At 39.8% G+C, this 26,500-nt stretch overlaps 1 protein-coding gene across 3 annotated transcripts in view; it reads left to right on the forward strand.

The window, feature by feature from the left end:
• Apoo (apolipoprotein O) overlaps nt 1-26,500 on the forward strand; it is a 55,106-nt gene that overhangs the window by 14,566 nt on the left and 14,040 nt on the right. For all 3 annotated transcript variants that reach the window (XM_074064382.1, XM_074064381.1, XM_074064383.1), the window contains 6 exons: nt 9,539-9,646; nt 10,999-11,118; nt 13,717-13,771; nt 17,612-17,707; nt 20,831-20,922; nt 25,196-25,276. In XM_074064382.1, coding sequence (XP_073920483.1) covers nt 9,632-9,646; nt 10,999-11,118; nt 13,717-13,771; nt 17,612-17,707; nt 20,831-20,922; nt 25,196-25,276 — 459 coding nt within the window. In that variant the 5' untranslated portion in view covers nt 9,539-9,631. The remainder of the gene's footprint in view (nt 1-9,538; nt 9,647-10,998; nt 11,119-13,716; nt 13,772-17,611; nt 17,708-20,830; nt 20,923-25,195; nt 25,277-26,500) is intronic.

The raw sequence follows: 26,500 nt of genomic DNA on the forward strand, positions 1-26,500 counted from the left end.
GGTAGGAGGTTAAGGTAGTTACTAGAGAGGGAATAAAGAGTGGAATGTTTTAATTGTGTTTGGTTTACGATTGGAGAGGTTTTTTTTCTGGTGGGACTGGGGTTTGAACTCAGGGCTTTGTATTTACAATGCAGGCACTCTATCACTTGAGCCACACCTCCAGTCCATTTTGCTCTGGTTATTTTGGGGATGAGGTCTTGTGAACAATTTGCCCAGGCTGGCCTGGAACTGTGATCCTCCCAATCTCAACCTCAAGTAGCTAGGATTGCAGGTGTGAGCCACCACACCTAGCTGCGAGATTTTCTTGAATGTAAACAAATCCTATAACTTCTCCAGTGGGTGGCCAGTTACTCTGTTTCTTTTTATGTTTTGGATGATTTTTATTTTGTTCTTTAAAATGTTCTTAAAAATAAGTATGTTTGAGTATTTATACCAACTTAACTTGAATACCTGTTTCCTAAGCATCTGCTTGTGGAATGGTGGTTTTCTAGACTTGGCTTATGGTGGGAATAGATTCTTGGGTTCCTCTTAGATTTATTAAGGCAGACACTCTGGGGGAAGGTGCTGGAATCTGTGCTTTTAAAACATTCCCCAGGTGATTCTGAAACCTCTTGTGTACACAGGCCCACAGAGGCCTGTGATTGAAAAGGAAACTGGTACATACTTTAAATGAAAAGTCTACTAAGATAATGGGTTTATAATTGTGGGAGGATAGAGGGTTGCCCTTCTTTAAAATGGGAGACACTATGCACTGGATGCTCTGTAGAGTTGAAAAAGAAAGCAAGTAGTCAGGAATTTGACCCCTGTCACTCATGACACGAGAGTGTCTGAGTAATTCTGGGAGCATCTTGTTTAGCTTGAGGTTTTTGTTTGTCTTTAAAAAATTTTACTGAGCATAATCAGAATGTGGTCCCTGGGCTGCAGATTTCTGGACAGTGTCATTTTAACCTGCAAAACAAAAACAATTTAGCCTTCCGGGTACCCAGAAGTGAGCGTTTGCAGCCTTACCAGATTCATATCTTTGCTTACTTTCCAGGAATCTGCCCTTGATGCTGGTGCTGACAGATAAACTCAATCTTATGCTTGAGTCTTTTTAAAATAGTAATTGTCTGGGCTGGAGGCATGGCTGAAGCAGTGGAGCGCCTGCCTTGCAAATGTGAAGCCCTGAGTTCAAATTCCAGTACCAACAAAATGAAAATAGTAATTGTGTGAGATTTTTTTTTGGGGTAAACTCATAAGCTTTCTGGAAGCTCTGTAAGAGTGTGTAATAAATATTTGTTTTTGATGTGAAAGTCTACTTGACATCTTTTAATTGTTATTCATATGCAATCCTGCTTACCTGACCAGACTGTCTTGCAATCATTAGTTCTTGGCAAGCTTTACTGGAGAGAGAAAGAGAAGCAAATGAATGCCTTTGAGATGAGGCAGCCTACCCCTTTACAGCACTTTTTGGGGCACCATCTAACCAATGCCTGCCCGTTCCTTAGTTTCCATTGTCAAGCCCCATTTGGGCTGTGTAAAACACATGTTGAAAGAGAAGTTCCAGGGTAGAGAATGTACTTTTCTAGGGTGATATCTTGATGGGGAATTGAATCACGTCAGAAAGAAAGAGCCACATGGGCCAGGAAACTTAGCGACACTTCTGAGGTTTGCAAAGCTGAGGGTTGCCAACTCACCTTTGTCTGAGCCAAAGTTTGGTTTTCCTCGTGACTGTGGGTCTTATACCTATATTCAAAACCTCAGACAAGCAACACACTGGGTTTCTTACTTTGAGATCCCCCAATCAGCTGAATTCTAGGAGAGGCATCTAGTAACTGAAGGATATAGTTCAGAGGGCCTGGATCTGAAGAAACAGCCTTTGGATCCATTGGATCTGGCCTGTAACTTCACATTCTCTGAAGATGCAGCCCTTAACAGAGTAGGTTAGACTTTGATCTAGCAAGCTAGACTCACCTAATCCAAAGTAGAGCATATCTAATCAGTTCTTGGAAGGTGCACGTGGACTTATTTTCTATGCCAAGTATCTGCCCTGAGACAGGAGTGAGCCCAGCAAATAAGGGTTCTCAAGGACTGTCATGTGGGACGGGGAGCACTCAGGCCATGGGTACATACCGTCTAGAGGTTCCAGTCCCCATTGCAAAGGTTCAGGGGAGGTCCCACTTCTCAGAACACATATTCAGTCTGTTTGTACCATAATCGGTTGGAATCCCTCATGGAGACAAGGCACCTTTGTCTCATGTCTCACAAGGCAGCTCCACAGGAGTGCTGGCGAGAGAAAAGGAGATAAAAGCCACAGCTTTTTTTGTGATTATCACCCACACCTGGGAAGTGTCTTCCTTCCTTCCTCCCTCCCTCCCTCCCTCTCTCTCTCTCTCCTTTCCTTCCTTCCTCTCCCTCTCTCCAGGGCCTCACACATGCTAGGCAAGCACTCTACCTCTTTGTGTTTTGTTTCTGACATGGGGGTCTCATTTTTGTTCAGGCTGGCCTTAAACTGCAGTCCTCCTGCCTCTATCTCCTGAGTAGCTGGGATTACAAGCATATACCACTACGCCTAGCTGGTTAAGTCTTTCTTCAAGGCCCCAGACTCCAGATTAGTGGTCTTCTCCTGTGAGGAGACAAAAGATTGAAGACGGTTCTTCTTACTGGGTGCCAGTAGCTCACATCTGTAATCCTAGCTGTTCAGGAGGCAGAGATCAGGAGGATCAATGTTCAAAGCCAGTCTGGGCAAATAGTTCTGTGAGACCCTATCTCTAAAGAACCCATTGAAAAAAAGAGCTGGTGAGTGGCTCAAGGTGTAGGCCCTGAGTTCAAACCCTAGTACTGCAAAAAAAAAAAAAAAGAAGAAGGTTTTTCTTTGCCTCCTCGTTGTGCCCTCACACTTTCCTAGGGTAATCTGTACCCATTTTAATAGCCTCTCTGTGGAGAGCGGATTATGAAAAGCCTATGAGAACTGGACTTAAGCAAGGCGAGATGCAGCTTAATTGCTTTCATCTGTAGGCCAAGATAGGCACAGCCCCGGCCATGAAACAGAAAAAAGCAGAACAGCTGCATCTCCTAAGCTTGTGTTCAGAGAAGTAGGACCGCAGGTTTCTCCTGTTACAATGTCACGCTCCTCCCCAAGAGCCTCTGCTCCACCCTGTTTGCCTCTGTTTATAAAAGGCCCCTGAAGGAGGGTTTGAGGTTTTTTGCCTTTTGCTTGATTATTTTGCTTTGAGCCTTTTTGATGTGGGAAGCTTTTGGAAGGGAAAAGAATTGCTAAAGGGAAATTGCTGAAGGAAAAAGTATGGCTAAAGAAGGGTTGATAGAAAGTCTGCACCAAGAATTTTAACATAGGCTTTAGAAGCTAAAGAGAAGCCAAAGAGAACATGGGACAGTGCAAGATAGAGGACCCAGACTTTGCAAGTCTGAGCACCAAGGCTTTAAGAAAGCTATAGAGAGAATGCTAAAGAAAAGCTGCAAGCCTGGGGGCAAAAGACTTTAAAAGTGATTAGGCTAAAGATAAGCTAAGAGAAAACATGGGACAGTGTGAGTCTCAGGAAAGAGGTTTTAAACTAGGTTTTAAAGAACTGCAAGAAGTAAGGCCTTAAAGAATAAAGAAAAGCAATTAGGGTTGGGTGTCTCCACCTGAGTGCCCAACACACCTGACCCCACTTTCTGCCTGTCTGTCTATCCTATGTCTTTTCTGAATCTCCAGTTGCCCCCAGTTAAGCCCAGTTAGGTTCAGTAATAACCAGGAGCTAGAGAAAAGCTCGCTCTAATGAGGGAGTGAGAAAAACAGTGCCCCCTCCACCTCTCCCTTCTGAAATTCTGATATTGAATGGGTTGGCCTAAATACTCATGATCTCTAGTAAATTATGATAGCCACCTGGCTGCAGGCACACAGCATCCAAGACCCCTATTTGTGATAGCAGCTGGTCTGGCCAGCTTCCTCTTTACCATTATACAGGAATATGGGGAGCACGAAGCCCCCTTTGATGCCAAAAATGAAGGCAGACTTTCCAAGGTGTGATGCTTCATTGTCAGCCTTGTCTGCTGTGGAGCTTTCCCTGAGGCTCCTTCCGTGGATTTCCATCCATCACACAGGTCAGTACCACCTAGTTCCATTCCTGTGGTCAGGTGTGTGACTGGTTCTTTCCTAAGAATGACCCTTAGCCCAAAATTCCCACCTATGTCTTGGCATGAACTGGGTAAACATTAGGTGTGCTGGAGGCGATGGAGGTTTCCCGCCCTCCCCAGTACTGAGGTTTGAACTCAGGGCCTCCTGCTTGCTAGGCAGACGCTCTACCATTTGTGCCTCTCTGTCAGCCCTTTCTTGTGTTAGGTATTTTTGAGATACAGTCTTGCGAGCTATTTGCCCAGGCTGGCCTTGAACCACAAGCCTCCTGTTCTACGTCTCCTGAGTAGCTAGAATTATAGGTGTGAGCCACCAGTGGCTGGCTGAGGCTATGTATTTTTAAAGTGAAATTTACATGCACAAATCTTTAAGTTGTACAATCTTAAATGTACAATCTTTAATGTACAGTTTGAGTTTTTACAAATGTATACACCTTGTGTGATCGTACCTCAATCAAGATATAAATCATTCCTTTTACCTCAAAAGTTCCCTTGTACTCCTTTTGGGCAAGTTCACTCCCCCTTGTTCTTCCACTTTTCCTTCAGGTATCTATCACCTTTTAGGTATCTGTCACCATGTATTAGATTTAAGGGTATGCATTTTAAAACATGCAGATTTTCTTTAGATCTAGATGGTGAGCAATGTCAGAAATTATTATTTATTGAAGTAAGTCAGTGGTTCTCAGTGGGGGTGGATTCTCCCTAGGAGGCGTTTGGAGTGTCTGAAGACATTTTTGACTGCTGTGACTGGGAGGGTCTGTTACTGGCATCCAGTGGGCAGAGGCCAGGGATGTTGCCAAACCTCCTACAATGTACAGAACAGCCCCCAACAAAGAATGATCCAGCTCAAGTGTCAGTAGTGGTGAGGTTGAGAGACCTGAAGTAAATCATGTGCTCTCTGCAGGGAGGTTTACCCAGTTCATGCCAAGATACAGGTGGGAATTTTGGGCTAAGGGTCATTCTTAGGAAAGAACCAGTCACACACCTGACCACAGGAATTTCCTGGGGAAATTCATCTGTGGGTCTCCCAAGTCTCCTGGGATGAGGTTTGGTTTTCCTTTGTTTTGTTTGTCTTTTAGGCCACTGCAGGAGCTGACTTTCTTTTTTCTGTGGCCACTGTTTTTGCTGTGAGGTGGGAGTTGGGGGGCTACTTGGGAAGGAAAACTGATAGGAGAAGAGGAAGATGAAGACAACTTAGGCAAGAAACGGGGTGGGGCGAGGTTTAAATGATATTAAAACTAGAAAAGTAAGGAAGATAAGAGGGAAAAAGGTAGAAATTAATAACTAAGAGCCTAATAAATGTTAAGAAAGTGAGTGGCGCTTTAAAATCAAAGATGAAAGGGAGTGAGAATAGTCATTCTAAACATAAAAGCGAGAGCTGGGGCTGGGGATATAGCTCAGTGGTAAGGCGCTTGCCTAGCATGGGCTGGGACCTGGGTTCAATCTCCAGCACCGCAAAAACAAACAGATTTCCCCCCCCCACCCCCGTAAAAGTGGAAAGATGAATACAAAGGTAGATTGTGAAAAGACAAATGAAATTTGTGTAAAGCAGGTAAGATTTAAGGATTGAAAGCAGCAATTGAGAATAAAAAAGGCAACCTGAAGCAATATGTGAAACAAGGATAAAGATAGGAGACACTGAACCCAAGCCATTTAGACATGGGAGGTTCAAGTGGAAGGAGGGGGGCACCAGCTAGAGCAGATAAGGGGGTATCAGAAACAAGGTCCTGGCATAGAGTCAGCTTGGCTCAGTGGAAAGTTCCCATTTCTAGCAGCGCAGTCACAGAAGGCAGAAAGCAATGAGTTCACATCTCCAGATTCCAGCAGCCTCATGTGCTCTTGCTGGGGCACAGGGAAGGGGACTTTTATTCATGGGAACTTAATAGAACTCTGAGTGACTCAAGCCTGAGACAGCCTGGCTTCTTTAAAAGAGCTGGAGTGGTGGAGGAAGAGTTATGGGTTGAGTAATCTAAACTGAATTTAAAAGCCCAGAGTCTTCTGAAGGTCGGAGCAGTTTTCTAGGAGGGGTGTTGCTCTGTTTACACTGGATCAAGGTCCTGCCGAATAATTGTGATGGGCACAAATCACAGTGACCAATGTCAGCAGTAGCTGGCCAACCTTTATCCTGAAAGCAAAAGAAATCTGTAGCAGTATTGCCTTGAAATTAAAACCATTCAACATCAACACTTAATACTTCAGAGTATGTTAATTATTTTCAAAGCAGTTAAGATAATACCCCCTTTTTAAAGATGGCTTTCAGCTTTCTTTGCTTCTGAAATATGGGAATTTCCTTTTTTGTATGTGACTTCAGGCATACATTTCAAGAGATTTTTTTTTATTTAGCATTGTATGTGTTGTATTACAGAGTACCTTAGTCTTTTGCATTACGGGCATTGCAAATCTCAGTAATATGATTTTCATAATGCTAAATCATGCCTAACTAGGTAGACCAAGAGCAACCACTCTTTATTGGTCACCCCTCTTCTTTCCATTTCCTGTGTCTCATTGGAGCAGGCAATGGAAGGACCAGCTCTTGAGCATCTCCTCTGTGCCAAACATAGCCATAGCAATAGGAATGGGAGTAAAACACACTTTATCCTGAAAGGAATTCCAGTCTGGTAGGGAGTAGTTGATAGATGGAAATAAACAAATTAAAAGCTTGAATTCTCCCTGCTCTTAGGCAGTTCTACAGAAAGACAAAACAAGTATGAGATGTTTTAGAGGAATTGGCATATGTGAACCCAGGAAGCCAGAAAACATGAAAAAATAAAGGGAGTTCAAGGTCTGTGGGTAAGGGTAGAGTGACAGAAAGATGAGATTGGAGAAGGTGGTTGTGGCTGATAACAGACCTTCTTTGGTTCATCTAAAAGTCCTAGGTAATAAGTACAAAAAAAAAAGATCTCAAGTAAGGGTAGAATACAATCAAGGTTGTAGTTTAGAAAGATCATTCTTTCTTGTGAGAAGTTTTGAATCCTTAGAGGGCCAGGACACCGGATGCTGCTAGGCAATTCAGGAAAGGGAGAAGGGCCTAAGGAAACATTGTAGAGGAAGATATAAAGAAGAGAAAGTAGAATTGAGATCATTTAATAGGCAGAATTAGCAGGACTTAGTGACACCAATAGGATGGAACAGTCTGTGAAGATGACCTCAGTTTCTTTATTATTAATTTATTAATTTTAAATGGGCAAATAAAAGTCAGATATATTTATTGTGTATAAAACGTGATGTTTTGAAACATGTGTCCATTGTGAAATGGCTCAAGCTAGTTAACTTGTGCATTCCCTCATACACTTATAGCCATTTTCTTGTGTGGAATCTAAAACTGTTGAACTCATGAAAGTAGATAGTAGAATGGTGGTTACCAGGGGTGGGGTGCTGGGGGAGTGGGTTGAGGAGATGTTGATCAAAAGATGTAAAATTTCGTAGGAAATACTCTGGAGTTAGCAGGTATAGGTAAGAACTTTCTCAATGAAACCCCAGCAGCACAGCAACTAAGAGATAGCATAGATAAATGGGACCTCATAAAACTAAAAAGCTTCTGTTCATCAAAAGAAATGGTCTCTAAACTGAAGAGAACACCCACAGAGTGGGAGAAAATATTTGCCAATTATACATCAGACAAAGGACTGATAACCAGAATATACAAGGAACTTAAAAAACTAAATTCTCCCAAAACTAATGAACCAATAAAGAAATGGGCATGTGAACTAAACAGAACTTTCTCAAAAGAAGAAATTCAAATGGCCAGAAAACACATGAAAAAATGCTCACCATCTCTAGCAATAAAGGAAATGCAAATTAAAACCACACTAAGATTCCACCTCACCCCTGTTAGAATAGCCATCATCAGCAACACCACCAACAACAGGTGTTGGCGAGGATGCGGGGAAAAAGGAACCCTCTTACACTGTTGGTGGGAATGTAGACTAGTACAACCACTCTGGAAAAAAATTTGGAGGCTACTTAAAAAGCTGGACATCGATCTACCATTTGATCCAGCAATACCACTCTTGGGGATATACCCAAAAGACTGTTACTCCAGAGGCACCTGCACATCCATGTTTATTGCGGCACTATTCACAATAGCCAAGTTATGGAAACAGCCAAGATGCCCCAGCACTGACGAATGGATTAAGAAAATGTGGTATCTATACACAATGGAATTTTATGCAGCCATGAAGAAGAACGAAATGTTATCATTCGCTGGTAAATGGATGGAATTGGAGAACATCATTCTGAGTGAGGTTAGCCTGGCTCAAAAGACCAAAAATCGTATGTTCTCCCTCATATGTGGACATTAGATCAAGGGCAAACACAACAAGGGGATTGGACTATGAGCACATGATAAAAGCGAGAGCACACAAGGGAGGGGTGAGGATAGGTAAGACACCTAAAAAACTAGCTAGCATTTGTTGCCCTTAATGCAGAGAAACTAAAGCAGATACCTGAAAGCAACTGAGGCCAATAGGAAAAGGGGACCAGGAACTAGAGAAAAGGTTAGATTAAAAAGAATTAACCTAGAAGGTAACACCCACGCACAGGAAATCAATGTGAGTCAATGCCCTGTATAGCTATCCTTATCTCAACCAGCAAAACCCCTTGTTCCTTCCTATTATTGCTTATACTCTCTCTACAACAAAATTAGAGATAAGGGCAAAATAGTTTCTGCTGGGTATTGAGGGGGGGAGCGGGAGGGGGTGGAGTGGGTGGTAAGGGAGGGGGTGGGGGCAGGGGGGAGAAATAAACCAAGCCTTGTATGCACATATGAATAATAAAAGAAAAATGAAAAAAAAAACACTAAAAAAAAAAAGATGTAAAATTTCAGTTAGGAGGCACAAGGTTGAGAGATCTATTGTGCAATATAGCAACTGTAGTTAATCACTATATATTATATTCTTGAAAATCACTGAGAATAGGTTTTAGGTGACCTTGGAATTTCTGATGAGGTTGTCACTGTTCCTGAGAGAGTAAGTAGAGAAAGACAGGCAGGTTTGAGGGAAAGATAATAAGCTGGTTTTGGACATGCTCCAAAGATTAAATTGATATCATGTACAGATTGATATTTGTTTATCTTCTCTTTTTCTTTCTCTGTCTCTGTGTATGTGTGTACATATATATGTATGTGTGTGTGCATATATATACATACATATGTATATAGTATATATTATATATAACATAATATATATTTGCATGTATGCATATAATTTTTTTCCTCTTGAAAGGCTAGTTAGAAAAACTTAGACACTATTATCTTTGGGAAATTAAGATAAAAGTGACCTGAAATTTGTGAGGACCTGTATTTTAAGTTCTGACTTCCTCAGAAATTCAGGAACATTTGCTTCTCATAAAGTGCAATAAACCTTTCAGGTGGGTTATACCTACTCTGTAGTATGAGAGAAGGCTTAAGATTGCTTCTGCTTTTCAGGTAATTCAGAGGTCTGTGGGGCCAGCCAGCCTGAGCCTACTTACTTTCAGAGTCTATGCTGCACCGAAAAAGGACTTGCCTCATAAAAATTCCATGAAGGTCGAAGAGGTAACATGTTGTTCATGTGGTCATACGTTTCGAATGTCTGATTTCGTTACTGTAGGAGAGTTTCTACAAATTATATGTCAGGAAGATTTTTAAAAAATTTTTTGAGGTACTTGGGATCAAACCCTTGCTCTACCAATGAGCTATACCCCTAGCCCAGTTAGAATATATTTAAAAGGAGAAAATATTATTTCCTTATAATTTGTTTTCTTTGTGGAAATTACTAAGGTGTGACCAGCTGTGATAGTGCACTTATGTAATTCCAGCTACTCAAAAGGCTGAGGCAGGAGGATTAAAAGTTTGAGGCCAGCCTTCACAACTTAGTGAGACCCTGTCTCGAAATAAAGTAAGAAGGGCTGGTGATGTAACCCAGAGGACTTGCCTAGCATACATGACAGAAAAAAATTTACTAAACTATAGCTTTTTCAGCAGATGAACTTTAATGGTACTTAGCTAAGGCTGAAAGTAAGGTATACTTTATGTAGAGTTTTTGGTGGGTCTCCTTCCATATCCCAGTAGATTCTCTCAAAGAAATTAAAGAATTAGGTTCTTTCTGCTTCTTGACTGGATTAGACACTCATAAGTAGTTACTTAGTACACACTAAATAAATAAAACAAGACATCCCTCCATTGTTGACATTTTTGTCTGTACTTCCCACTGTCTTTTTGGATATTCAGTTTCTCTTGTTGTATAGATCTACCTTCAGTCCCCGAACAGTTACTTATACAGTGTTTACATAAAGCTAATTAGCTTATCTTTTGCTCTTTACTCTTCTCAGGCTTTACAACAGTGACATTGTTGAGAGGGAAGAAGTCAGCCAGCAGTGGTTGTAAGAAGTTAGTTCTCTGGATGGGAAACAAACCAGCTCTCTTGCTTTGATCAGCACTAGACTGATCATTTAAACTATGTCACCAGTTATTCTTCAATTACTCTCAAGCCTTTTAAAAAACCCCTCCCCTTCAGTGTAATAAAATCTTTTTTCCAAAGTAAGTCTGAGGTGAAATACCAGATCTAAGTATTTAAAATAGATAAAGAGCACTGGGGATGTAGCTGCTTGAAGTCTGGGTTCAATCCCAGCACTGCCAAAAGTAAACAACAAAGGGGAGCTGCTTTGTTTGCCATCATGGATAGGGAGGGGAGAGGACACCTTGTAGTTCTGCCCTCTTGGCCTTGTCCTTGCTGATTAAGGAAGCAAGGTGCAAAGATCATCTGAAGTCAAGTTACAGGTTGTGTGTAACTCTTAGAGTCACTGTCATTTACAAATTATTAGAAATATTATACTTATAAATTTAATAATTTGTTACATGGTTTCATTACTGTTTATACTTTTTAATTTTTGTTTTAATATGTACAGCTTTCACTCTACTCGACTCCTGAAGGTCAATCTAAGTATGTGGAGAAGCCAAGGACCCAACTTGAAGAAAGTATCTCACAGCTCCGACATCAGTGTGATCCATATACAAGTTGGTGTCAGGTACAGCTGTTTAGAGTCAATAGTGAAAAGTCTGTACTAAGAAAAAAGAAGGAAAAGTCTGTATTGGCTGCAGGTTTTTGGAAAAAGGCATAATAAAGGGCCCCAAGTGAAGAGTGCTCAATTTACAGATGTTCATCAGTGCTACTTGGAGAGCAGATGCGGTGATGCCCCTAGCTTCAGAGAGAATTTCCCTCTTAGCAGGCAGGGTGTGGCACCTTGACTAGAGAGCAGAGGGCTAATAACTACCTTGTTGGTTGCAGTTATAAAAACATTGTGTCTACCAGGGAACACATGGAACTCTAATGAAAAGAAATGGACAAAATGTAAATGTACATATCAAAACTGAGATGCTTTCCTCTCCTAGAGATTCTACAAATTAGTACAGGTTGAGTATTCCTAATTCAGAGTAATTTTGGATTTTCAGATAAGAGATGCTCAACCAGTAGTCTATGCAAATATTCCAAAATTTCCCAAATTCTAAAATATAAAGCACTCTGGTCCTAAGCACTTCAGATAAAGGATATCCAACCTGTACCACTTTAAAAAGGAATGGTTATAGTGCATGTTGAGTGCTAAAATAGGAAGGTAGACACCAAAAGAGGTAGAATTAATGTATTTGCTCACTGAACTGTTGCCCCAATGACCAAAGAACTGATTGGCTTCTGTCCTGGCTCATGTTTTAGGTCAGTCACTTGTCATGGTGGGAGTAAAAGTATTTCTGTCATTTTTAATATCTGAAACCAGAATTTAAAATCTACAGAATGCTTTTGTTGGCTTTGATACATGTTTGCCATAACTGATCTTGATTTCAAAAATTGAGGACAAATGAGTAAAAACCAATACGTGGATGTATGTGAAATGGTCCAGGTTTACTTTGCTTGAGATTTGCAAATTCAATTTTCATCTAAAATTTCTTTTAAATTTTTAAATTTCCACTCCTGAATTTTTGGTCACCAATTAAGAAATAAAAATATGCTTGAGCTCTATCAATATAAGCACCCTAAGCACACACTGTACCACCGAGCTACACCCCCAGTGCAATTTTTCTGTAATGATACTTTGTTAGCCAGGTGTCGTGGCAAACCCTTGTAACTCCAGCACTTGGGAGGCTAAGGCGGGAGGACCACAAGTTTGAGACCAGCTTAGGCTATAAGATGAGACACTGTCTCAAAAAGAAAATATTTTGTCTCTTTACCTTTCAACCTAAGGTTGCTTTTGTTTTTGCCTTGTCCTTCTATGTATGATAGTTAATAATAAACCTCTATAGATGATAAAGCAGTTATCAACATGTTTATTTGTACTACTTCTAAATAAAAAAGCTTTCTTATATGTACAATGGTTTTATTTTTCTGGGTAGAATGAAACCTCCATGAATAGAAACATTTCTCATTTCTGACTTCTTTTCCAGATCAACAATTTCTAGTCCTGTCTTGATTAATTTTTTTTTTGACAGTACTGGAGTTTGAACTCGGGGCCTCATGCTTGTTAGGCAGACACTACCACTTGAGCCACTCTACTAGCCCTTGATTAGTTTTTTAATAGTAAAAAGATTAAATTAGCAAAAAAGTAGGCTCTCAATCTAGACATCAACCTGTGGGTTTTCTTTCTTTTATGGATGGAAAAGAAAAGACCCATGGGTTTTTTTGTTTTTTTGGGTTTTTTTGGTGGTACTGTGGTTTGAACTCAGGCCTTCATGTTTGCTAGGGCAGGCACTCTACCACTTGAGCCACTCCACCAGCCCAATAATGGATTTTGATGAAGTGATATTCAATTCCTTATGTCCTCTCCCAAATTCAGCATTTATTATTTAAGGCCATTAAAAAAATGAGAATAACTTGTTCTCACCTGAACCAAATTACATAAAACAAATCCTTTTCAAGTGGCAGCTAGTTCTGATGTATTCTGATAGCCCTGTATCTCTGTCCATCTTCACTACAGAGTTCTCAAAAGTGGGCCTCAATCAGGCTAGTTCCTCATTTCCTTTAGGATCATCTAACATTCATGTACAAAGCCATTTTACTGTTGTTAGGAAAATGCTGATATTTCATTTGCTTTAAGATTGGGGTGTCCCCCAAACAGAGTTATCTGTTCCCCTGTCCTATTATAGTTGGCCACTCCTGCGTCAAATGAGCATTTTCCAGATGTAAGTGCTAAAATAATGGCAGATCAGGAAATAGGCATAATATGAAAGACAGATTTAATCTTCTCAGGAAAAAGGATTGCTTCTGTACTTCTCAAGAGTATTCATTTTTAGTCTGTTTCTTTCATTTAAGAGAAGACTGGGTTGTCAAAGCCACTGTACTTGGAATCTTTGCTTCCTGCAGTAGTAGTAAGCTGTTCTTCTGAATGCAGTGAAAGAGAAATGACAAAAAGAAAAAAAAAAAACCAAAAAACCAGAAAGTATATCCCTTTATTCAAAAGCTGTTAATAGCTGAGGGTGTAGCTCAGTGGTAGAGTGTGTGCTTAGCCTGATGGCATTCTCCCCAGCACCAAAAAATGCTAATACCTTGATAATTTATTCAGTAAAAACAAGTATATTTATTTTGTTTCTTTCTAGCCAGCAAATCCTACTTATTCCATTTCTTCTTTTTTTCTTAGGAAACATATTCCCAAACTAAGCCCAAGATGCAGCGTTTCTTTCAGTGGGGGTTAGGTAAGTTGATTTTTAATTAGGCATAATCAGTTACTTCATTAGCATTGACCTATTTAACTGGGGTTCTATGAACTGTCTGTGGAGATCTCTGGATTCCTTTAAATTGTATGCAGAATTTTAGAGTTATATGGATTTATTTGGAAAGAAGACCAGTTGTTTTTATCAAATATTTCAGAAGACTACTATCAACTAAATCTCTTCAACAGTACTATGATTATTAGGCTAGCAAGTACTGATGCACTGGATTAAAAAAAATTAGGCCAGGTGTGGTGGCTCATGCCTATAAACCTAGGTACTCGGAAAGTGGAGATCAGGAGGATCGAGGTTTGAGGCCAGCCTGGGCAAAAAGTAAGACCCCATTTCAAGAAACAGGTATGGTGATACATACCTGTAATCTGAGCTACACAGGAGGCATAGGTAGAAGGATTACCATCTACTGCTGGCCTGGGCAAAAAGCATGGGACCCTATCTGAGAAATAACCTAAAGCAAAGAGAGCTTGGAGGTATGGCTCAAGTGAAGCCCTGAGTTCAAACACCAGTACTGCCAAAACAAACCCCCTGAGGGTTGGGAATGTAGATGAATTATTTTTTGGTGGTACTGGGGTTTGAACTCAGGACTTCATGCTTTCTAGGCAGGTACTCCACCATTTGAGCCACTCCGCCAGTCCAAGAGCTGGGGTTGTAGCTTGGTGGTAGAACACTTGCCTAGCATATGTGAGGCCCTGGGTTCAATCCCTAGCACTGCACATAAAAAGTCAATTTGCAGGTGCAATGTAGTGCTCTAACTCATCGATAGATTTTCAGAATCAAAATAGCTCATTTTACACTGGCTATTGAAGTTTAGAAGCAGGAGAAGTTTGGAGCTGATATGCCTGGGAAAGGTCTTATTGCATAATTAGTATTATTCTTTCTTTTTTTTTTTTTGGCAGTGTTGGGGTTTGAACTCAGGAGCTAGGCAGGCACTTTACCAGTTGAACCACATCATCATCTCTTTTTGCTTTGGTTATTTTTGAGATTGATTATCACTTTATACCCAGGCCAGCTTGGACTGCGATCTTCCTATTTATGCTTCCTGCTTAGTTGGGATGGCAGGCACATGCCACCATATACAGCTTTTATTGACTGAGACAGGGTCTTTAGAATCTCTTTCCTAGTCTGGCCTCCAACTGTGCATCATCTTCGACTTCTGGGCAGCTAGCATTACAGGCATGAGCTACTGCACCCAGCCTCATTTGGCTTTTTTTGTCCTTAATTGTTTCTCACATTTCAACCACTTACCACATGCACTCATAAACTGAGTTTGCCATCTATGTTCTGATTAATTTCATTCAGGAATTAGTAAATTAATGGAGATAGTGAATATATTTCATTCCCCTTAGTGGGCATCTCAGCAGTCAAAATCTTGTTTTTACAAGGGTTTGTTTTCTTGATGGAACATAATAAACATGTGTGACTGAAGATGTCTCCTCCTTGTCACTTATCATTTCCCATTAATTCATAGTGGTAGATAATCTGCAGTATTTGTCTTTTTTTTCCTTCTCCTGGACTCATAATTACCACAAAGACTCTTAAGTACTTAGGAACATTCCATGAGGGGTTGCGTTACTGTCTACCAACACTGTCAGTCCGTTTTCCAGCAGTCACATCTAAGGCATGTTACCAGAGGCTGGGTTTTGGCTTCAAGTACAGTCTTAAAACATATCTTCTTGCCAGGTACCAGTGACTCACGCCTGTAATCCTAGCTACTTAGGAGGCAAAGTTCAGGAGGATCTCGGTTCAAAGCCAGCCCAGGCAAGTAGTTCTTGAGACCCTGTATCAAAAAACCCTTCACAAAAAATAGGGCAGGTGGAGTGGCTCAAGGTGAAGGCCCTGAGTTCAAGACCCAGTACCACACACACCCAAAAGTCTTTTTTCCCATTCTTTGTGATTTGCCCACTTGGGCTCAGCTCACCAAAGCCATCTGGCTGTCCTCCTGTCAACTGGTGCATGTCTAGACTTGAGCAACACTGTATTGGTAGGCAAAAATAAAAGGAAGTAGGAATTTGCCTAAAATGACCCAGACTGGAGAATGGAAAGAAAAAACTAGGTTAAAGGCAAAATAAGTAATTAATGCAAATATAACATAAGCCCTATAGTAGTGTTTTAAATGACTGTCATATTTCCCAAAGAACCCAGGAAAAGGAAAATCATCATGTATCTGGTATTACCTGGGGGAGAGAGTTACTGAGTATTCTAGTTTATTAGTTCAGTTCAGCATACATTTGTTAAGTCACCATCAGGCTAGTCATTGAAGATCAAAGTTAAGATAGCAATCAAAGCCAGATACCATGACACATGCCTATATTCCCATCAGTCAGGAGGTGGAGGCAAGAGGATTGCGAGTTAAATGCCAGCCTGAACTATATAGCAAGATCTGGCCTCAAAAAGGGAAAAAAGGGGGGGACAGTGGTCATAACCTCTGAGATACATGTAATAAATTATTTAATACCAGTGCAAATACAGAGGCTGTCACAAGGTACAGAGGAAGGAGACTAGTTGAATAGAGATTGGGGAGACAAGAACAGTTAGGAAAGGATTTCTGAGATGAATCTTCAAAGAGCAGTGTCTGCCACAAGAGAATGTGGGGGTGAGGCTGGGCAGCAGTCCACACAGCAGGCACAGTATGATCGGGGCTTAGAGGAGGGACTGTTAGCAAATAGTGAGTGCTGAGTTTAATGCATTTGGTTCCTGAAATAATGTTTAAAAGAAGTGTATTAGCAGAGCCAAGCATAGTGGTGCATACTTATAATCCCAGCACTCAGAACGTAGAGGCAGGAGGACCATGAGTTCAAAGCCACATTAGGCTACATAGGAAGACCCTGTCTCAAAAAACTTAAAAAAAAAAAAAACTAAAGAGAAAGAATGTATTAGCAGAAAGCAAAGAATGCATGGCTTTAGCGGGTTGCACTTTGAACTTTAACCATTCCTGATTCTTTTTGCAGTATAAAACAGATGCTAGCACTTATCTTGACTCATTTTACCTCTGGCTTCTAAATAGGAACTAGATACCTATACTTTTTTGAAAAAGGACAAATGTTTGAGTACCAATAACTGAGCAAATCTGTTTTAGTAAATCTCTAAAAGTGAAAACACTGATCTTTGTGAATAAATCGAAAATTCTAAATTTTAAACTATAAATTTCTCTCATTTCTAAAACATTTAAAAATTTTAAATGTTATTAAAATGCTTCCTGCCATACTGTCTTAGGTTATATTTCCCAAGAAGGAGACCCTGAGTAAAATGCTTTAGTACTAGTAGTTAACTTGGTTAGTAACCCTAAGAAAACATTTGTAAGGGGGTGGAGAAGTCAGGCTGGAAGGAAAGGAAGCCAAGGAAGGATGCATTGTGGAGCTGATTATGGCTGCAGGCAACTGGGACTCAGTCCTGTTGGAGATCTCTGGCAAACAGAGTGGAACATAGTCATCTTGTCCTAGGTGTGAGAGAACCAGGGCACTTTTCCCACAACTGCTGTCAGTCAATGATTTAAGAAAAAGAATCGGTGATGTTTAAAACTCAAAATGCAAACAGTTGGGTGATTTTTTTTTTGGCATGTGATTTTTTTAAAATAATAAAATTTGTTCTAGGATTATATCATGCATTTCCTTTGAATTTTTAAGTACCTTCCTAGAAACAATAAAAAACATTGAAGTACATCATAAAATGTAATAAATATGGTGATTTAAAAAACAATGTATGGCTTGAAACACATTTAATACTATATATCCTAGCTATATGTAAGACTTTTGTTCTGTTTTTGATAAATGATTTATGGAGTTGTTTCCTGATCTGGTTCTATTGTAGACAGCTATGACTTTCTCCAAAATGCACCTCCTGGGTTTTTTCCGAGACTTGGTGTTATTGGTTTTGCTGGCCTTGTTGGACTTCTTTTTACTAGAGGTAGGTGCAATTTTGTGGGATTTGTATTTTAAATGGTTAGTTCATATGGGAGAGAGGCTGTATGGTTGGTTTTTTGTTTTTTTTTTATTTTTACTTTTATAGTTTTTAGGATAATGACTTGGTTCCTGAATATGGCCTTCTTAATATCTAATATGCTTGTTTACTCCATTGTATTTGACTTTAAGCATATAATTGTATACTCTTGGTAAAACAAAGAAATTAGTTATCCTTAGTAAGCACATTTACTTTCTTAAATCCCTATTGCTTTTTGGTACAGTGGCTAGGGGTGTATCTCGGTGGTAGACTGCTTGCCTTGCATACTTGAGGCCCTGGGTTCGATCCCCAGCACTGCAAAAAATAAAAGTAAATTTTAAAACCAATAAATAACACTTACATTATTAGAATTGTGTGTAAGTAGCTTTAACATACATTACTCTAGCATCTGTAGGGGTCCCATGTCAAAAAAAAAAAAAAACCTATGACTCTCAGCAGAGACTATTTTTAGTGTCAGGTAAGTCCATGTGTGGTCTCCCATTTCACCCTGTATCAATTTTTTTACCTTATTCTCAGGTTTCTCCAAACTTGGCATCTTGTATATTTTGTCCATTCCCCTTTCCCCCACAGTTCTATAGTCTTCTGCAGCCCAGTCTGAGACTTCAACGTAGATGTTGTAAAGGGACTTTTCTTTGGATTCTCAAAATTAAAACCCCTTTTCTGGGCTTCTGTGTCATCTTCACCTTGTTTCACTCAGCCATGTTGTTGAACTACATTCTTAAGTCATTTTAAAAAATGTGTGTGTTGGAGAGAAATTTTTCAAGACTTTGACTATCTGCCCTCAGACCAAGTGGTAGTTTGGATAGTAATAGAATTTGTTTTCCATCAAAACTCTGAAAGCCATGCCTTCTAGCACTGGCATTGTAGATGGATAACCAGTCTGGATGCCTTGTTGCTTCTGAAGTGACTCTTTTTTTTCCTGGAAGCTTTTAGGATCTTATTTTATTATTTCATGTTCTGAATTTCCATGGTGCTGTGACTTGATGTAGATGTTTTCATTCCTTGGTTAGACATTTTAGTGGCTTGCAGCCTTCAGCTGAAGGACACTATCTGGTATTTCTTTGAAGATTTATTCTCTTTTTTCCTTTCTGAACTCTTATTAGTTAGCAATTGGGTTATTTTAAAATTACCCTGAATGTTTCATATTTTCTTGATTATTTCATTCCTTTTGAATTTTTTACTTTGTTCATTTCCATGAGCTTTTTCTTGTTCTCTGAATGTTCTTTTTTTTTCATAGAATTATTTTTTCTTTTAATGAAGTAGCTTCTTGAACTTATTTGATGATACTTAATGACAGGTTTAGTTTTGTTTTGAAGTTGTTTCCCGTAGGGTCATTTTTTCTTCTTGCTTGTCTCGATCTTTCTCTTTTATGTTTCAGGCTTTCCTCCAATGTCTGGTGATCCTTGGTTGTCCGGTCATGTTTCAGAATGAGGCAATTGAAACACTAGTAAGAACTGTTTGTGCATAGATGGGGCTTGCTGGCAGGCAGGTTCTACTTCAGAGTGAGCTGGACGGGAGTCGACCTTATATGGGGATGCCTGTGCTCTCAGGCACTAACACACGAGCACGCACACACAAACACCTCTCTCTTGGCTCTAAGAAGAAAAATCCATGGAATTTCTTTAGTGATATCCTACCTGGTTATTAAAATTTGGCCTGGCATGATTTCCTAGTCATGGACAGTTTTGCACTGGGATGGCATGGGGGAAGGAAGGAACCACGTGGTCCACATACAGGACTTGCACTTGTCCTGTCTTTTTTTTTTCCTTTCTTTATTAGAAAGAAGTCTCTCTCTCTCTCTGTTACTTTATGCAGCTGTCCTCCTGTCTTGATCCGTGGTTACCATCCTCATTCCCCAAAGCACCTGCCAGCTCTGCCTGGAACATATCTGCTCCCTCCTTGGCTCCAGTCCTTCTTCAAGACTTCAGCGCTGATTGGTCTCTTGTTTTCACTCAGGCTCCGTTTTGGGAAAATTGGTTGACATTTTTTTGTGGGGCTGGTGTTTGAACCCAGGGCTTTGCTCATGCTAGGCTAGTGCTGTAACAGAGCTACACCCCCAGCCCTGGTTGATACTTCTTATCTGCCAATGGCCCGTTTACACATTTTCATTGTAGGTTTATTAACTTGTGTTTTGTTCTTTTTTTTGTTATTTATTAATAATAAATATTTTAATGAAATCTCAGGAAGGAGAGGAAAGAAACAATTGTATTTAGTATTTAAATAGGAAGGCAGTAAGTTTGGTTTAAAAAAAACATAAACTCTAGAAACCAAAATATGGGTTGGTTTGTTTTTCAAAATAATCTTTTTTTTTAACCCCAGTACCACCAAAAAAAAAAAGAAAAAGGAATAATGGTTCTCAAGCTGGGTGTGGTGGTGCATGCCTATATAATCCTAGTACTCAGGAGGCTGAGGAGGGAAGATCATGAGTTTGAGGGCTGCCTGGGCTATATAGTGAGTTCCAGGCCAGCCTGGAGTACATAGTGAGTCCCTACTCAAACAAGCAAACAAAAAGAAATGGTGGCTCTCTTGAAAACATTTGCTGAGTGAAAGAAGCCAGTCACAAGGGACCATGTGTTATATAATTCCATTTGTATGAAATGTCCAGAGTTGGCAAATCCATAGAGAGAGAGAGATTGCTGTTGGCATAGGTTTAGGGGAGGGAATTGGTGAGTGACTGCCAATGAGTGTGGGTTTCTTTCTTTGGTGCTGGGGATTGAACCTGGGGTCTCATGAATACTAAGCATGTGCTCTACTATTGAGCTACACCCCTAATTCAAAGGTGGGGGTTTCTTTTCAGGATGATAAAATTGATTTTGATGATGGTTGCACAACTCCATGAATATACTAAAAGTTACTGAATTTTGTACTTTTAAATGGATGACTTGTGTGAATGAGATCTCAATAAAGCTGTGGAAAAGTGGTGTTCCTTTTTGGTATTCATATTATTATTAAGTACATTCCCTCAATTTAGGGCCAAAGAAGTCTTTTGCAGTATTAGTTGTATAAGGTAAATTGTGATGGTAAGGATAATAAATCATCTGATGGTGTGTGCTGCCTTTTATTTATTAGGTTCAAAACTAAAGAAGCTGGTTTATCCACCTGGTTTCATGGGATTAGCTGCCTCTATCTATTACCCACAACAAGCCATTGCGTTTGCCCAGGTGAGTTAGGTGTAGTAAGATAGGAAGTTCTTCATTCTTGCATATGTGTGACTTACGAGTTTGCTGCTTAATTTTATTTTCACTTGCAGTGTTTCAACACCAGACTAAGATTTGTTTGCACAAACAGATGGACTACAGCAAATTTAAATGTTTTTCCCCGCTGTGTACCTTACTACTGGCCCTCCTTTCAATAATGCCAATGCTCAGAAAATGCATGCTAATTTGAATATTAATCCAACAAAATTTAAGACATCATTTTTGCATGCTTACATAGAAGTCTAAGGACTCAAATTCCAAAGATGATAATTATAACACCTGCCTGCCCTCACTGGCATTATAGGCACAAACTTTGTTCTGGTCTCCCTGCCTTCTCCCTGGTACTGCTGCCACCTCAGCTTGCTGGTGTCATGGCAAGTAGGTAGATCACAGTGACTAAAGCCAGACCAGCTCTCCAAGCACAGTTCTCCGACCAGACCAGTAGCAGCATTCCCTGGGAACTTTTTAGAGATGCAAATTGTTTTTTTTTTTTTTTTTTTTTTTTTTTTGGTACTAGGAATTGAACCCAAGGCCTTGTAGGGTCCTCGCCCATGCTAGGCAAGCACTTACCACTTAAACCACACACCCAGCCCTTTTTTGGAGATAGGGTCTCCCTAATTTTGCCCAAACTGGCTTTGAATTTACAATCACCTATGCCTCCCAGTAGCTGGGATTGCAGTCATACAGCCACCATGCTGGGATTAGATAGATATACAAATTCTCAGGCCCTGCCCTAGGCCATCTGAATCAGACATTGAGATAAAGGCCAGCTATCTGAGTTTTAGCCAGGTCTCTAGATGATTCAAATGCCTACAATGTTTGAGAACCAGTGATGTAGACAAGTAAGTAGACTTAGGGGCTGGTGTTTGGAGTTAGTGGTTCTCTAAACATAAGAGTACCTGAGAAAACTGATGAGAGCAAAGCAGGCTGTAAGTTTTGAGGTCCTGGGCAGCTTATGGAGATAGGGGCCCCATTGCCAGAACTGCCATGGAGACACAGTCCTAGGAAGGGACAGCAGTGCATTTGCCAGAATCAGGGTCTGAGGACTCTGAGCCACACTGACTTGACATTGGGCTCCCTGGAATCCTTATAACAGAATTGAGTCCAGATTTCTAGACTGGGTTGCACTTGTCAGGTGGGAGTCCAGTGGCCCCAGGTGTGAGAAGTTGATGCCATTGGTGGTAAGCACCAGCAGAATCTTTTCATCGTTAGATTGGTATTGTTTGTAACAGTCCTGGAAGCACATAATTAATGTTTCTTCTCCCTGCTTTGGCCCCAACTCAGAAACAGTGAGTAACTGCTGACTTCCCTAGATAAAAATAAATAAATGTCATCACAGTCTGTTACAGTTAGAGTAAATGGCTGGGTGGGCTGCATCGCTTTTTTGTCTTCTGTGCCTCTGCATATATTGCAAAACATCTGTATTCACAACCAAGATGGTAGGATGCAAATCTTGAGTGCATTTTTATTTATATGTAAAGTCAGTAGGAAGGAGTTTTGTCTTTTATTTTGTACCTAAAATAAGCTAGAACAAAACAACTTTATTATCGCTAGATATATAAAATATTAGTGATCTGTTTGGAATGATGAAAAAGTTCAAAAGTGGTTGTGGTGAGGCTTGTACAATGTTGTGCATATATTTATTGCCACTGAATCATACACCTAAAATGCTTAAAATTGTTAAATTTTCTGTCGTGAATATTTTTTTCTTAATTTTCACTTATTTTCTTTTAAAAAATTGTGTTATGCATTTTTTTTTTCATTTTTCTTTTATTATTCATATGTGCATACAAGGCTTGGTTCATTTCTCCCCCCTGTCCCCACCCCCTCCCTTACCACCCACTCCACCCCCTCCCGCTCCCCCCCTCAATACCCAGCAGAAACTATTTTGTCCTTATCTCTAATTTTGTTGTAGAGAGAGTATAAGCAATAATAGGAAGGAACAAGGGGTTTTGCTGGTTGAGATAAGGATAGCTATACAGGGCATTGACTCACATTGATTTCCTGTGCGTGGGTGTTACCTTCTAGGTTAATTCTTTTTGATCTAACCTTTTCTCTAGTTCCTGGTCCCCTTTTCCTATTGGCCTCAGTTGCTTTCAGGTATCTGCTTTAGTTTCTCTGCATTAAGGGCAACAAATGCTAGCTAGTTTTTTAGGTGTCTTACCTATCCTCACCCCTCCCTTGTGTGCTCTCGCTTTTATCATGTGCTCATAGTCCAATCCCCTTGTTGTGTTTGCCCTTGATCTAATGTCCACATATGAGGGAGAACATACGATTTTTGGTCTTTTGAGCCAGGCTAACCTCACTCAGAATGATGTTCTCCAATTCCATCCATTTACCAGCGAATGATAACATTTCGTTCTTCTTCATGGCTGCATAAAATTCCATTGTGTATAGATACCACATTTTCTTAATCCATTCGTCAGTGCTGGGGCATCTTGGCTGTTTCCATAACTTGGCTATTGTGAATAGTGCCGCAATAAACATGGATGTGCAGGTGCCTCTGGAGTAACAGTCTTTTGGGTATATCCCCAAGAGTGGTATTGCTGGATCAAATGGTAGATCGATGTCCAGCTTTTTAAGTAGCCTCCAAATTTTTTTCCAGTGTGGTTGTACTAGTCTACATTCCCACCAACAGTGTAAGAGGGTTCCTTTTTCCCCGCATCCTCGCCAACACCTGTTGTTGGTGTGTGTTATGCATATTTTACCACAATAAAACCAAACCAAACAAACATCAGCTATGGAAAGAAATCTTTTGATACTGTTTCAGTGTCATTTAATTTTAGTTCCTGTCTCAGTTTAGTTTTCTTTCTTATAAATACCCTGACCCAAACAAGCCACTTAACCACTTATGTTCTGATTTCTGTTTAATAGTGTGTAGCTAAAAGCACTATAAGAAACCCCTCAGATTATGGAGGGGATGTAGCTCAGTGGTAAAGCACTTGCCTGCCATGCACAAGGCCCTGGATTCCATCCCCACCACTGCAAACAAAGAAAAGAAAACCCTGAGAATGATGGCGAATGTTATTTTTCTCTCAGAAATTTGAAACACTGGGAAATACTCTATGTCTACCAAGGGGTGGAAGAATCATAGTAAAGCATATATTTTAAGAACAGTAGGAGCAACTGAAGAATATAACTTGCAGAAATCAGCATGCTGCAAAGACCATTGGTTTACTAACACTGTGACCTTAGACAAGTCTCTTGGCCTTTAAGTGTTTTCTTGCATTCTTTGTGTCCTTGCTGTTATATAGGATCGAGATTCATGTGAAAGTGCTTTATAACCAAACACTACTATACAAAGATTAGTTATAAAAATTAGGAGAGAATGATAACTACTTTCAGGAATTTGAACTATTAGCGTGGAGAAGAGCAATCAACATTCTTTGTTGTAACTAGAACCATGAACACAAATTATTAGCATTCTTTTTGAAAGCTCAGTACTTAAAAAAAAAAAAAAGGAAAAATTTCCAGCAATTCAAGGCAGCTAGCCAAAGAAGAACAAGTACATTTTAAGGTCATGAGCTCTCTGAGCCTGGGGCCTGCTTCTCAAATGTTGGAGGAATGATTCTGGATTATGTTACCTCCCAAATCTCTATAGAAATTCAGAGACTTTGTCTTTGGAGTGGGGCTGGAAAAACAGGATCATCATTGAATTTACTTTTTTTCATGTAAGCCCCTAAAATGAATGATTGATTTTCAACTTGATTGCCTGTAATGTACCAGGCAGGGTGCCATATGAGGTAGACAGATGCCTGATTTTTTCTTTCTGTGTCTGATTTTCAGGAATTTCCCCTATCAGCAATGGTCTCCTACATTTTTTCTTTGAAGTTCTGAAAGTTTAGGATGTATACCTGTTGGGGTATAGCTCAGTGGTAAAGAACTTGCCTAGCATGTATGATGCTCTGGGTTGTATCCCTAGCACCACACACAAAAAAAGATATATACCTACAATTTATAGCAAGTTATTGTAAAAAGAAAACTATATGTGGCCAGACTATTTTTTCTTCTTAATCTGCAATTCTTGCTGTGTTTTTTTGTTGTCTCTGTTCTTTTTTTTCTTTTTTTCATTCTTACTGTCTTACTTGCTTATATTACACAATTTTAATGTGTATGGCCCAAGTCTTACATGTGCCTAACTGCAGTTCTTTGGGAAACAAGAAGAAAGAAAACAGAATATTCTCTTTCTTATCAGTTACATATGGAATAGAACAGGTCTTTTCTGTTTTGTTTCAAGGTCAGTGGGGAGAAGTTGTATGACTGGAGTTTACGAGGATACATAGCCCTAGAAGATTTGTGGAAGGAGAACTTTCAGAAGGTGAGCAACACCTTTTTCACTATCTTTTGGTTTAAATATGTTTTTATTTTATATATTATATATGTATGTTTATATTTTATATATATTTAAATATATTTTGGTTTAAGTATCTTTTGGTTTAAATATGTGGTTTCTCTAGGGTATGTAAAATACTTGATAACCCTGTTGCTTTAATGACTTTTTCTATTTGTTGTTGTTGTTTTTTTTAAGTTTTAGCAAGGATTTATTTTAGTATAACAGGATAAAGTATAGATGGCAGGGAGGACATTTCCTGTTTCCCAGGAAATGGGAGCAAAGACTCCTTTCTATTTGATTTTAGCTACATTTCCAGCTCAGATTTTCTAGTGCCCTTTTTGGAGGAAAGTAGAACTTCTGAGCATTTGGTCATTACCAGCTGTGTCAAACAAGTGGTGACCATAAAATTCATTCCACCTCATCCTTAGACCACAGTTTCCACTCTATTCTATTTATAGTTTGCTCAAAGAATAGCATATTACCTAAAAAGATTTTATCAAAAGTGAATTCAAAGGGAACATACTGTATTCCCAGGAAAAAGATATAATTGAGACTCCCCTCTTCTTGCTTTGTCACTTATCATAATCTCTGTTCTTTCCGTTAGCAGGACTGTATCTGTTTATCTCCTAGCTGAGGCATGAGCTATGGTGTGTTGGGGACCAGCTACCAGCCACAGGCCACATTCTTTGTGCCATCTGGTGGATGAGCAACAGAGGGAGGAGGTTGTATAATTTTGAGGATGTGTCACCTTACATCTCTTCTCCTAGCAACATAGCTGATTGAATGTGGCCTGTGTTTGCTGGAACGTTCTCCTTTTGTCCTGATAAGGAAGAATGAGTTCATAATAGGGGCATCTGGTCTCCTCTAAGTATTGAGAGGCACAGCCAGCTAAGGGAGAATTAATGTTCTTGTATTAATATACCTTCTGCATCATAGATTGAAAGAAGTTCATTTTGACTGTATTTATTTTAAATGAAAAATGGGCTGAGGATGTAGGACAGTGGTGAAAGTGTGTGCTTAGCATGTGCAAGGCCCTGGATTAGATTCCTAGCACCACTCCCCCCACAAAACTATCTCCCAATAAAATCCAGAATTTTGAGCTAGAATTCAGAAATAGGGCTATAGAATAAATTATAACTCCTCCTAATTGTGTAATAAATAATCTTTCAGTGAAATCTTAAAACTAATTTTTGTACCTGTTGTTTCTAA

Source organism: Castor canadensis, chromosome X (genome assembly GCF_047511655.1).
Source record: "Castor canadensis chromosome X, mCasCan1.hap1v2, whole genome shotgun sequence".
NCBI classification, from domain to species: domain Eukaryota; kingdom Metazoa; phylum Chordata; class Mammalia; order Rodentia; family Castoridae; genus Castor; species Castor canadensis.